Source organism: Alligator sinensis, unplaced genomic scaffold (assembly GCF_000455745.1).
Source record: "Alligator sinensis unplaced genomic scaffold, ASM45574v1 scaffold29_2, whole genome shotgun sequence".
NCBI classification, from domain to species: Eukaryota; Metazoa; Chordata; order Crocodylia; family Alligatoridae; genus Alligator; species Alligator sinensis.
In genome coordinates, this window is record NW_005842194.1 from 881,997 (window position 1) to 895,313 (window position 13,317).

Sequence of the window (13,317 nt, forward strand, 5' to 3'; positions counted from 1 at the left end):
GGCAGGGCTACATCAATCATAGGTGACAGTCTGAGGGGACAACAGCGATTCTGGGTGAACTGCTAGGGGCTCCATCTGATGTCTGCCAGACATTTAAGGCTGATAAAGAAACAGGAGTCATTGGAAATGAGAAAGAAAGGTGCAGCTCAGCTGTGGGAGTGAAGAGAAAGCTGAATTATATTCAATTTAGTGGCTCAACATGACTTTGAAAAGTCAGTGCTGAGGGGGACTGTGCACAATGGGCACTACCACTTCTTCTTCAGATGGCTTCCCTAAACTAGCCTTGTGGTAGGATCTATCTATCTATCTATCGATTATATATTATATCCTATATCTATATATTACACACAAGATTTTATATTGTATAATTATATAATATTATTTTAATCTGGTTTTCAAGGACAAATCAGTTCCAAATTCAATTAGGCATAGCCCAACAGTAAAGTTCCAAAATTTGACTAAGCAGAGTACAATTGTATAAGTCTTTGTGGCTCTACTACCAGGCAAGTATTCTCCTTCTCAGACCTATCAGTCTGGGGATTCAGATACTTTCCAAAACCAGGCAGACATCCTATGTACAAGCCCCAGGCCTGGAGGCCTGTATTTGTCCAATATGGGCCATGCGTTTTATAGTCATGCTCAGCATTGGCTTCATTTAGTCAACTTCCTGGTTGCCTTCCATTACTGAGCGCATGCTGCTTTTGGCAGTAGTTTAATGATAGACTGTATTTAATGGGGTTTCTTTTGTATGTGAATGTAAAACGAGATTTTTTTCCCCAGTGGTGATTGGGGAAAGAAACCTTGTCTTCTGCTCAAGTAAATATGGTATTTTCATTGCTCTAGCTCTGTTCCCACTCTTCCAGTCACAGATTCACAGAAGTTTGGAGCTGGAAAGGACCTCATGTGATCATCGGGTCTAGCCCCTCTGCTCTGGGTAGGAAAGACTGCTGGGGTCAAATAACCCCAGCAAGGCATGTGTCCAGTCTCCTTTTGTGCCTGCACCACGCCTGCTGGGAGTCTATTCCAGGGTCTGGTCACACAAATTGTCCTACGGCCGTACAGTAATATACAAACAGGGTGGGATGCTGTACTAGCTTGGTGGCCACTGATTTGTATTTTGCAGTCTGCTAGCAAGACTTCATTAAGGGTTCACAGGGTCATAAGGCACCATGCTAGACAAAACTGTTGTGGGACTGCAACTTAAATCTTTTCTTCCTACAGGGGACACAAGCACGAACCTGTGCTAATAACAAATACTGTCTCAGAGGCCACTCCCGTAATTTTATAAATAGAAGAGAAGAAGTTTGCAGGTCTCTGCAGGAGCAGAATAATCCTGAAGATGCACCTGAAATTTTCTCTCTAATAGGGATACATAAATAATACTTTAACAAGCATAAGATGCACCTCAGTAGACAGAAAATATAATGGTGACTCATGCCATTGTTCCTCCTCCTTTTTCCTTTACTCATGTAGTGTGAGCTTTTGACAGCTCCATCTTGGGCTATAGTGGTGGTGATCTACTGTATTCCAAAATATTGAAGTAAAATGAGTGGTCCTACTTGCTGGATGCAACCTTCTATCTTCTGTTTGCAGCTGAAATTTTTTTTCAAGGTTAGATTGGCTGCATTTCCTCACTTTTCTTTTTTTAATTGTCAGCACTAGATGTATGTTGGCTTACTCTTTGTTTCCACCAGCTGAGAATTGGTAGGAAATTTTGATGGAAAAACCCACCATGATGGAAATGGGGTTTTTTTAGCTTTTAGTGGGGGGGGGGTTGTTTTAAAGTAGAAATGTTTCGAAGACTTCTACATTGCACAACAAATTGCTCTTTTCTTTTCTTTTTGCTTAACTAATTTATTTTTTTTTACTTGAAATGTAAGTGTTTGAACAAGTGAGAGAGTACAGCTGTCAAAAGATTAACCAGCTGAAAACTATTGTCAGCATTAATTTTGCTCTAATAAATGAGTCTCTGAAGCTATTTAGCAGTCTGTAATCTAGATACAAGGCTATTGACCTATGATGGATAGTACTGGATTTTGTTTGTAAGCTTTGACTTAAATTGTCTACTTAATTTGCTGCAGGTCAGATCACAGGATTAGTGGTAAAGGCTGTTATGTGGTTTGAATAAAAACATTGGGGGAACGGAATTAAAAATACTGCATTTTTATTAATGTAGTGATCTGTGCAGTCATTGAGCATGAAAAATCAGTGGTCGAAGAGCTGACAATGGTCTGGTTTGTTTGGGGTCCAAATCTAAGTTTCTGTGCCTATCCTAGGTTTCAGGGTTGGGCATAAGAAGTTACCTGGAGAAAGAAATCAGAGAGGAATCCTTCTTCCAAGGCTGAGGAGTGACTCTAGCACTGCACTTGGACAGCCTGTATTGTGTCCCTTACCTCTCACCTCTGTTGGAAAATTCTTTGCAGTGGAGGAATGTGGAGTGCATGCCTTGAAAAATTTTGCAATGTTTTATTTTTAAATAAAAATCTGGCAGCCTCTACTCCAAATTCTCTGGTGCTGATGTTGGTAGTTTCTGCAGAGGTGGGCTCCACATAACAAAGGTAGTCCAACCTGTGATGCTGAACCCTGACCACTATATTGTGTAAAGATACCAGCTTCCTTGTCTGGGCATCCTCAGCACTTGCAGGGGGAAGGTCATTTATTTAATTTGTTTGAATTATTATTATGGTTGTTTTTGTTCAGTTAATATACTGCTATTAGACCATGAACACCTTTATGTTACTACAGTGATTTGGACATATGGTTGGATGATCCAAACTACTGTGTTGATAGTAGTTTGATTACTTTTTATGAAATTTTCATTTAGTGGGGAAAATGTAAACAGAGCTTCCAATTTAAATGGAGTATAATTTTAATAAATTAACTTAATTGATTGCTTTGTCAGGTTTTGGGGTTTTTCTCCAAAGGTTATGCTCATTTGTTTAATATTTGAACTGCATTGTTGCATGTGATTGTACAACATCTAGCACAATGAAGCCTGATCCCACTTAGATCTCAGGGTACCACTTCAGTATAATCATTTGATAATAGCTATCATCCTAGCTAATTGGTTAATCATAGTACCAACCTTAACTGAGGGAGAGAGTTGTTGTTACTGCAGAACAAAGTAATTTGCAGTGTGGAAGAAAAATGAATAGTCTCATCTGGCCTTTTTGGAAAAGCATTGGAACTGGTTGAATACATTAAATTCAAAAGTAGGCCATTACTTGCAGCTGACTGTCCTAATAGGCCAAGGTTTGATGCATAACACAGAAATTTATGGTGCCTAGCTTTGTAGATGTATTACTAAATAAGTAGGAAAGATAAGGTATTAATCTCATTTTCCAAGTGGTATCGTTGGGCCAAATTCACCTAGCAGTTTCATCCATTAAAATAAGTTGGTGGGAAGGTGGAGGTGGTGACTAAGGATGTAATTCAAAGTGCCATTAGAATTCTTTTCTAGAACAGAGCATTTAATCTTGATGCTAAGTATCATAGGATAAATCTTGATTATTTTTTCCATTTAGTGGTTCTAGATCTATAATGCTGTCCCTGGGTATTAAAAATAGGACATATTTACAGAAAGGAAACTGTAAATGTTAGGGATGTTAAGAATTTTTTTCTCAGTCTGTTAAAAAGTTTTGAGGTTCTCTTTTTGTTGTAAATTATGTATAGAAATATTGGCCTCAATTTCCCCAAATAGAGGGGAAAAGGAACTTCTGTTTTTGAGATTAGCAGCATGCGACATTTGTAATGAAGTGAAGCTCTGCTGATGAACTGGAGAGCAAGCTTTTATTTTGGCTTCTCTGTGTTTGGATTTAAGCATGGTTGAAAACAAACCATTTTAGAAGGTGTGCTTAAGGTACTAATAGTTCTTATAAAAAGCAGTTTCATTTTTGAGTAACAAAAACTTCATAGCAGTAAGATACTGATATGGTTTTTAAATGCTAAAATAGCCATTTCTTTAGATGCTTTCCATAGAGGTATTTGGAGGTATGCAACATTCCATCAAATGGTCATTATTTTAATCAAATAAAAATGATGCAAAATTCAAATTCTGAATGTCACATAATATTATTTATGACCTTATTTTCTTTCTCAGCATTTAAGTGTTTAAAAAATAAAGCTCCCCAATCCTTTTAGATGAATTTAGAGTTGGGTTTGCATATGTTTCATCAATAGACATTCAGGAATTTAAATTCTTGATCCTGTAAAGATATAAGCACTCTTATGTTCTTATTCAATATAAGGTTGAATAATAACTTTATTCAACCTTCTTTCTCCATTAAATGAATTTGATCTGTTCACGCATGCAACAGACAGTAAGTATGTGCAGGCAGTGCCTGATCAGGGCCTACATAAATAAGTTCTTTTCCTTAAAAGTGCTGCATCTTATGTTGTCTTGATTTAGGAGTTGGAGCCGCTCGAGCTGGAAACCTTACTTTCATGGTTGGTGGAGTGGAACAAGAGTTTGATGCTGCCAAAGAGTTGCTGACATGCATGGGTTCCAATGTGGTATATTGTGGAGAGGTTGGAACTGGACAGGTAATGCTTGCAAAGTATTTGTTATGCAGTCAGTCTGGCCTTTTCCTTATTTTGTTTTTCCATTCTAATCCTATTCCCAGTAATATACCTCACAATAAGTTATTTGGTTCCAGAATCCACAGTTAAAGCCATTATCATTTCTGAATCTTTTTGTTTGTTTGCTGATTCTTTTACCAGAATAAAATACATTAAATTACACATCTAAACTAAAGCAAGTAAACTATTTTATCAGTTTGGCTTGTTAAGAATTTCGGCCAACACTTTTTTTTAACTTTCTTTTAATTTGTATCATAGTAGCAGATTTATGGTGTCGTCTGAAAGTAACCACTACATTTGAAGTATTACAAATTGAGTTACTGGGCCAACAAAAAAAAAAAAAGTTTCCCAGTGGGTGAAGAAGCCATAGCTCAGCCTCCATTGCCTTAATGCTAGAGTACTCTTCTGGTGTTACCTTTAGGGAGAGGCTGTCTGAATATCTTCAGTCACAACTCTACTGGAGCTGGGTGAAGAAAATTCCTACAAGATACCTACATGAAAATTGAGCTCACTGGTTATTTAATTTATTTTCAGGCAGCCAAGATCTGCAACAACATGCTCTTAGCTATCAGTATGATTGGAACTGCTGAAGCTATGAATCTTGGAATCAGGTTTGTTAGATTTTGTTTGGTTTTTTTGGTTTTTTATAATAGCAGTGTCTATGTTCTGTGCTGGTGGACTTTTCTATAGTGAGAGAATAACGATCAGATGGCATAGATGAGATTCTGGCAGAAAAAAAATTTAGAAGTGTTCTGTTATTAGAATGTAACAGGGCTCGTTTATTTAACCAAAAGTAGGACTCATGAGAACAGGAATGTTCTTTGCAGTGGCTATAAAATATTATATTTTCCCTCTAAACTTGTACTGTATTTTATACGTCAGTTTCCTCTATTACGATGCAATACACGATATGCTCACTATATGTAGATGTACTGAGATAACATGGAAGTAGTTTTACTTGAAGCAAAAGCTAATATAGAGTCTCTCTCAATGTTATGTTTCCACATAGCTCCATTTGGCTTTATTTGCCTATGTTAAATATTGTTCAAAACAAATTCTAAAAAGAAACTGCTAGCATTTGTGTATACAGTATCTCAATAGAAATTAGGATGCAGTCATAAAAAGACAATTTACCCTCCTGTCAAACTTAACTGCTGTAGTTTGTCATGCTCACCACAATATTTCCTTGTGAAAAATCCAATGTAGATTCTATTACTTTGCTTAAACAGTTTCCTGTTGTAAGAGGACTGATCTGTCTACAATAGATGATGTATCTAAGTTGTAAACAGTAACATTGAAACAGTTTACTTAAGCAGCAATTTTCCTTCCATTTTTAAGCGATTTGGGTTGTGTGTGTGTATTTAACACTTCCTAAATTTTATTTCATATTCACTTGCATGTAAGCCAACTTTTAATTAAATTTAGCAATACTTTTCTTTCTCAAGCTTGCATAATACAGTTTGCAGATTTATCTATGATGAAGTCCTTGCTTCTGAGATAAATTTATAAATACATAGTTTTTATTTATCTCTATAGACACACTCTTATGACTTTGCATCAAAAACTGCAGATGTTGTCAATGTGTCACTTCAAAGAATGTGCTACTCTGAGGTTGACAAAAAATTTAAAAACTGTAACAGGGCATTAGATTATTTAAATTGAGAAGCAAGTATACACATGCATGTGCACACTCACAAGGCAGGGTAATGGATTCACATTTCCTCTTAATTACCATATCAAGATGCGGTTGTTTTATTGAATTGCCCTTGTCTCAGATGTTAGACTATCTTGACCTATTAAGTTGTCATGTTGTAATTGAGATAAAAGAGGAATTTGCTTTGCATCAGTGCTAATTGGTTTATCAATATCCTGTACTATTTACATTTTAAAATTGAGCGTCTGTAAGATAGTGAAGCGTATCTGCATCAAGCTATTATAAAAGCAGTACGGTTGTATGCAACTATTGTAATTCACTATGGTGTAAAGCTTGTATCATAGTCAGTTTTTAGTCAGCGTTCACTTAATGAAGTCATGTGCAACTGATTTCTCATTATACTTTTCTCCATATTTCTAGGGGTGATTTTTTTTTTTAAATGCCTGGCACCAAAATCCCAGGCAAAACTAATTGGTGTCTGTAACCACTGTAGCTTGTGTCTGGATTTTCAAATTCCATCTTATTTTTGTTCTTTGGAGCATTTTGGTTGTGTTTGGATTATATAAAACTTGATGTTTTCATAGCATTTGAGTGCCAGATTTCTTGCCCCACAGCACTGGTCATGCAGCTCATTCCTGATTGGCAGCCTCTGATTATTCCTATTCTGAGTATTCTTTTAGGAGAAACTGCACCTCATACTAAACCATATTGGGCTTTGTTATATAGATCCTAATCCAAAACCCTTTGAAGTAAATGGGACTCTTTCCACTGTATTTTAATGGGCTTTGGGTCAAGCTCGTAAGAGAGTACCTATCTACTTATAATTCCACAGGTGAAAGTTTTGCATGCATTAACCCAGTGTGACATCTAGTTCAAATATGATGGTACTAAATATGATGCTATTGTCATCCAAAATAATTTGCCTACTTTTACAGCCAAGTTTTATAGCATCTGACTAAGTAGGCTATTGCCTAGCAGAGTGTATGCCTTTCTGAATGAGTTGGTCTTTAAATTGCCACTGTGCCCTGACTTCAGACTAACATGACTAACTACTTGTCTCTAGGCTTAAGTGCATTTAATTGACATGATATCAAATATAATTTGTCCAACTTTAATCTGGCCATTAAATTGTAGTCATTATCATGTATTCTAACTCAGTTGCTCACAGAAATGCTCAAACACAATAAAACTTGCAAGTTTTAGTAGATAAACCCAACCAGTTATTGTAAGGGCTAGGATAGACCAATTAAAAAATGTAACCTGATTTATCAAGGTGATATAAGTTTGTTAATGGCCTGAAAGTTTGCTGGAAGTTTTAATAATTTATAGCTGCTAAGAATTTATATGTTTCTTTGAACAAAAAAATGATTGTTGCATCTATATTTTTGATAGACATGGATACAATTCCAGTAATAAAAGAGAAATTGGCCACTAGCAAAAACATCCTAAAACCTAATCAAGATTATTTTTAAACTTAAAAGAGAAAGAGGGAGATGGAAGTGGCCTTCTATTTTTTTTTATTTCTATCTTTATGTCTAGATAGCTGGAATGTTCATTACTTATAAATAAGGACATTTTTAAATTTAAAAAAAAATGTCAAAACTAAGGACTGTATATAATAAAGGGAAAAGTTTGGAACCTGATTCCATGAAACGTAGACTGCCATGAAAAGGTACTCGGCACTTTGCAACATCAGATCTGTAGTTTTCCATTCAAAATATTCAGTTGAGAAATAAGCCAGATCATTATCATAAACTTGTGTAAATGGAGATCTAGCAACCTTAGATTGTCCAGCTATTTAAACATCCTTCCCACATGAATGTAGACTCCTCTTTAATTTTATGAAACTGTTGCTGGTATGTGCTCATGCATACTACATAAATAGACAAGCTGTCTGCATGCAACATAGTGTATTGCAAAAACAAACAGGCAGTTTACTTAAGCTTAATAGAATCTGTAAACACCTTCTTTTTGGTTATGTTAATGAGCTATAGCACCATTGCAGCATTTTCAAGCAGTGCAGCAGCTCTTTCATTTTCCTATACAGATATTTTTTGTAGTTGTCTCTCTAATCACTAAAATAACTGTCTGCTACTGTTTTCATTTTGGGCTATGTACTCAATTTGAAAAAAAATGGTAGAAATATTCATAATACAATACAAGTAGCACTCACAATTCCTCAGTAGTAACTAACTTCCATAAAAATAGTACAGTATCATAATACAGTTTGTATGTTTAGCTTCTTTATATTTCTGCCAAGAAGGCTGCAGCAGTGGGCGTACACCGTATCCTGGGAAGTTTTGGAAGGGGTGTCATGACAGAATTCCTTGTAGAGTGTCTTCTGCAGTTGTGTGACTCTGCTACCCTCAACATGGGGGCTATATCTAAATGCACGATCAAGCTCTGTGAGATTCTTAATAGTCCTCTCCAGGCACTCGGATGATGAAATCCGCAATGAAAAATGCATTTCTATTGGTGATGAGCAAGTCTCAAAAGGTTCTGTCTGAATAATGATTTGAAAGTTTCCATATGCCTCATCCAGGGCATTTCAGCCTGAAAATCTCTCAAGTTCATTCCTTGGCCTTATTTAGGCAGTAGCATATGAATTACCTTTCTCATGGAATGTCACTTTTTTTTTTTCTTTCTGCTCTTGACTGAAACTGGGGAGAAGTTTGTGAAAATATTAAAGTAAATAATTATTTTGAACCTTAAAAGAATGGGTTGTAGTTTTGAACAGTGGTTTTGATTTGTTCTTATTTTATCCAGATCTTTTTATCTATTGCAGGTTTTTAGGATTTTTGTTGAAGAAGCATTAATTTGACACAGATATTGTTTTTCTGTTATGTTATAAATAATGTTAAGAGACTGGTTTCTTTCTCTGTTTATACGGAAGAACATTTTGGCAATTGTAAATGCACACACGCGTACCCATACTCTTACCACATCCAGTGGCAAGTTATTATGGGGACTGACAGACTGTCATCATTTTGATAGCTTGAGCAGTATATCCCTTGAACAGCAATGGAGCTCTTATGCAGAAAATATCATATGTTCCCAGCCAATTTACAGGGAAACAGCAATAACATTTTATCATGGTTGAGAGCGCAGTAGCTGCTTCCTATTAAACTTGCCCTTTCAGATACCTGTCTTGGATTAATTTGTTGATTTCAAATGGAAACTCAGTCTTCTCCACTGAAGCATGACTTTCTAGGATAGACTCTCGCTGAATGACAATTACTGTATATTCTAGCTGGTTTCAGCCCATTACAAGCTTTGGGCACAGTGGAAGACAGAGGACTTCTTCAGTAACTGATTTTAATACATGTCTAATTTTAACTGTCAGTTATATATGCACCAGTAGATGAATTCTCAGAAAGATGAAATGCAAAACACTTCTAACTTGCTCTTTTTAATGATACACTTGCTGAAAGAGAAAAAAAGTAGCTCAGGTCTCCTGACGAGAATGGTGGGTAAGAGCATTGAAGTTCGAAAAGCAGAGATTTAAACTGACACGGCCTTTTTTCTCCCATGCTGAGCAAAATTTATTTTTACATTTTCCTTTTTATACTTAATGCTGAAAATATATTAAGTATATACAGTACATCTATTTTCAAACTGATTTTTGTTCACAGAACTGATTTGGAATGCTTTTGGGACAATATTCATTTTCAGGGCTAGGATTCTATGTATTTTGTAATACTCTGCTCTCCCTTTTGCCAGCCCCTAGTTGTACAGCATAAACTCCACTAAAAGCTATAGTTAGGATTTACTGGGTGCTACCAGTTGTGATATGAGGAGGTGCTTTACTGCTGAAAGCATTATCCTGTGTAGTGTGCGCACATGTATACACCCACCCCCACATGCACTTAAGTGCTCTGTTTGGATGAGAGTGCAATACCTGTGTGTGAAAGATCAGGAGTAACATGTTCCAAACGTTGTTTTTAGTTGGTACTCCAATGTACAGACTGTTTTAGTGAAGCAGTCACAGTAATTCTATTCACAAAGTACTTCTTTTAAGGCCTTGGATGCCCTATAGCAGAAGATTAAAATGAAGTGGTGCCAGGGAGCCCTCTTCTTTTAAAAACAAAAAACAAAAAAAAAACCCCAACAACCTTAAAATAATTGAAAGAATCAAAATCATAAAGAAGGGAAAGGAAAAGATTGGGTAGGGCAATACAGCCTAGATTCTAAGTCGGCAGGAGGCTTTTTGTTGACTTCACTGAAATGTTTGCATTAGGCCATAAATATAGAACTGACAGTGGTAATTCTAAAAGGCATCTTAGAAAAAGAGTTTTTTATTGGGAAAAATAGAAAATAAATATTTCCAGCCAGATAGCCAAGAGAGCAGTATCTGGACTTTAGGATCCACCATATTAAGTGCTGTTTTACATACAAAGAATTACTGATGAAATAAATATTGCTTATTAAAGTAGCCAGTATTCCATTTATAATGAGCTTTAATATCATATTTAAATATTTCATCTGCAACCAGAAATTCCTAGCATTATTTCATAAGCCTTGGTTATCGGTTATTGTCACAGAAAAGATAAGAACTAGTACGAAGAGAAGGAAGTTTCTCTTGCTGTGAAGCTGAAACTGACTTGGAATTATGATATGAAACTTGTTTTGCATTTAGCTTATCTCCCTCCTCCCCCCTCCCCCTCCAGCAGGAAGTATGTGACTACAGTAAGTTGTGAAATCTTTTCTAAAAAAATGCTCTGTTTGCATTAGTATTAAGAGAGAATTGTCTCTTCTCTTTTCATTCTCCAAAAAGGGGAAAAAATGGAAAAGACGTAAAATCTCTCAAAACTATTGGCACCCATCACTGATATAAATGCAGTTCACATAAAACTATATTTGCAACTCAATTTTAATAAAAACATAAAATTGTAACAGGATTAAAAACTTACTGTATTTAAAGTAATGTCATGAGTGCATTTCTTTAAAGTCCACATTGAACACTAGCTTGTGCCATCAGCTCAGTGATAGAACAAATGATGTTTCTGCTTGGACAAGCTTTGTTTTATCAGGATCAGTAACCTTATCAGCAGTTGACCCAGAACTATAATGCATGTCTGTGAATAGATAGAGAGCATATGTCACAGTTCCATACAGACTTGCTTCATAAGCAAGAATGTATAATGAAGATTTAAAAGAAGATGCAGATGTGAACAACATAGCATTTACATTTTTAATAGCATTTATGTTTTTCAGTATCATTTGTTGCTTGCTTTATATTGGTTTCATATACATACATACCCATCCATTCAGTAGCATAAATACTTCTGTAATGTAATGACTATTTATCTACTAAAACCTTGTTTTGATGTCGTTGGTAAATTCTTAAAGAATAGCATTTTGAGGAAAGGCATATGAAGATCAGTTGTGCCAATACCATCTGTCCTTTTAGCAATTGATGTACAAGAGAAGTGGTATTCTCAGAGGATCTTTTATTTTGCCTTCATTTTCAGAATTGCTAGGTGGAAGGGTCTTTGCCTAGTGCAGAAAGCATGAGCTGAAAGCTTATTGCTTAAATGGTAGATAGATGCTCTTTAATTTAAGGTAGGTCATCCCAACCCCCAATATCAATACTCTATCATTTTTCATGACTTATAATAAAGGGAGAGAAATGATGGTGTGGTCCTAACATATAAAACAAGTCACCCATATCTTGTGCATTTTGACATTAACACTTCTCTTCCTTGACCTTTGACAGGTTAGGGCTTGACCCAAAACTGCTGGCCAAAATCCTAAATATGAGCTCAGGTCGTTGCTGGTCAAGTGACACTTACAATCCTGTTCCAGGAGTAATGGAAGGAGTACCTTCTGCTAATAACTACCAAGGTGGCTTTGGAACAACACTCATGGCTAAGGTATGTACATATAAACCTTATGTATAAGTACAAAAAATAATGTCTCCTTGTTTGTCAAAATAAACAAAATAACATTTTTTTTCTCTGTTGTACCTGCGTTCCACCAAAATATCCTACTAGCTTAGTCGTTTTTATCCATATGCCTTCTAATAGACTTCTGGATGGAATGGGATATTTTTCTCGAAGATGAAATTGTGAAAAATATTGGGAATTTTGTGCATATGTGGATCATGCTGTACCTATAACAGTAGCTCCAAATTATCAGCTGAGTTTTTGATAAGCGTGACTATACTTGTAAGGAGCTGTCTCCTACAGTATGTTACAACAGAGTAAATTAGTGCTAGCACTCTACACTTCACAATGCCTCAGTGCAAGGCTATGTTTGCTTTCTTTGAGATTGAACTTACTTATTAGCAGAAAGTCCTTGTCAACTAGGCTAGGGACAGACATTACACACAAACAGATATAAGTGATCTGAAACTGGTTCAAATCTGTAACACAACAGAAGCTCAGTGCACATAAACTGCGTTCATAATGGCCAAAACCAGTTTAAGTTAAACCTGTATGGATGTAGTATCAAGCTTAACTGATTTAGGTTAAATTGGTTTATTGAACTTCTGTCCCAAATCCCCGCCAGGTTCAAGTTAACTCAGTCCCCACAACATCCCAGGATGTTTTGCACCTTCCCTACAAACCCAGCCCCTCACAGAGTGGGTGGGCTAGTCTTGGCCCAAGCTGTGTGCTCCAGCCAAGCATGGAGGCATGTTCTAGTACCCCTTGCCTTCTGGCTGAATTTCCAGAATCAAAGTGAATGTCTGTTCACTTGATTATCAGTTCAATCTACGTGGCTTAGACTAACCTACAAAGATTTAATTGATTCAGCCTCAGGCTTTTTGACTGTCTATATTTAACCCTAGAGTCTACATATAATAAAAATCTAGCTCTTGTATACATCAGATCATCAGCTTGTTTAAATCCACATATATCTATTGATTTCAGTGGGCACGTCCACATGAACCTGCATGTCAGGGGGGATGCATAGGGGGTGCATGTAGGTGCACGTGCACCCCCTAAGCGTGGTGGTGCAGCACCTGTGGGTGGTTGCCACTCGCCACCCCGCTGTCGACACCGGTGGCATCTGCGGGTGGTCTGCGATCCCCACTGGCCGCAACCAGCGCTGCCCGTGGCAGCTGCAGGTGGTTGGTCAGCACT

At 36.6% G+C, this 13,317-nt stretch overlaps 1 protein-coding gene across 3 annotated transcripts in view; it reads left to right on the forward strand.

The window, feature by feature from the left end:
- The window catches only part of HIBADH (3-hydroxyisobutyrate dehydrogenase), a 122,997-nt gene that overhangs the window by 92,215 nt on the left and 17,465 nt on the right, over positions 1-13,317 (forward strand). For all 3 annotated transcript variants that reach the window (XR_003094720.1, XM_025207423.1, XM_006026468.3), the window contains exons 5-7: positions 4,409-4,542; positions 5,113-5,189; positions 11,949-12,105. Coding sequence is in view for 2 of the 3 variants with exons in the window: in XM_025207423.1 (XP_025063208.1) it covers positions 4,409-4,542; positions 5,113-5,189; positions 11,949-12,105 (368 nt within the window). In the remaining variant the exon portion in view is untranslated. The remainder of the gene's footprint in view (positions 1-4,408; positions 4,543-5,112; positions 5,190-11,948; positions 12,106-13,317) is intronic.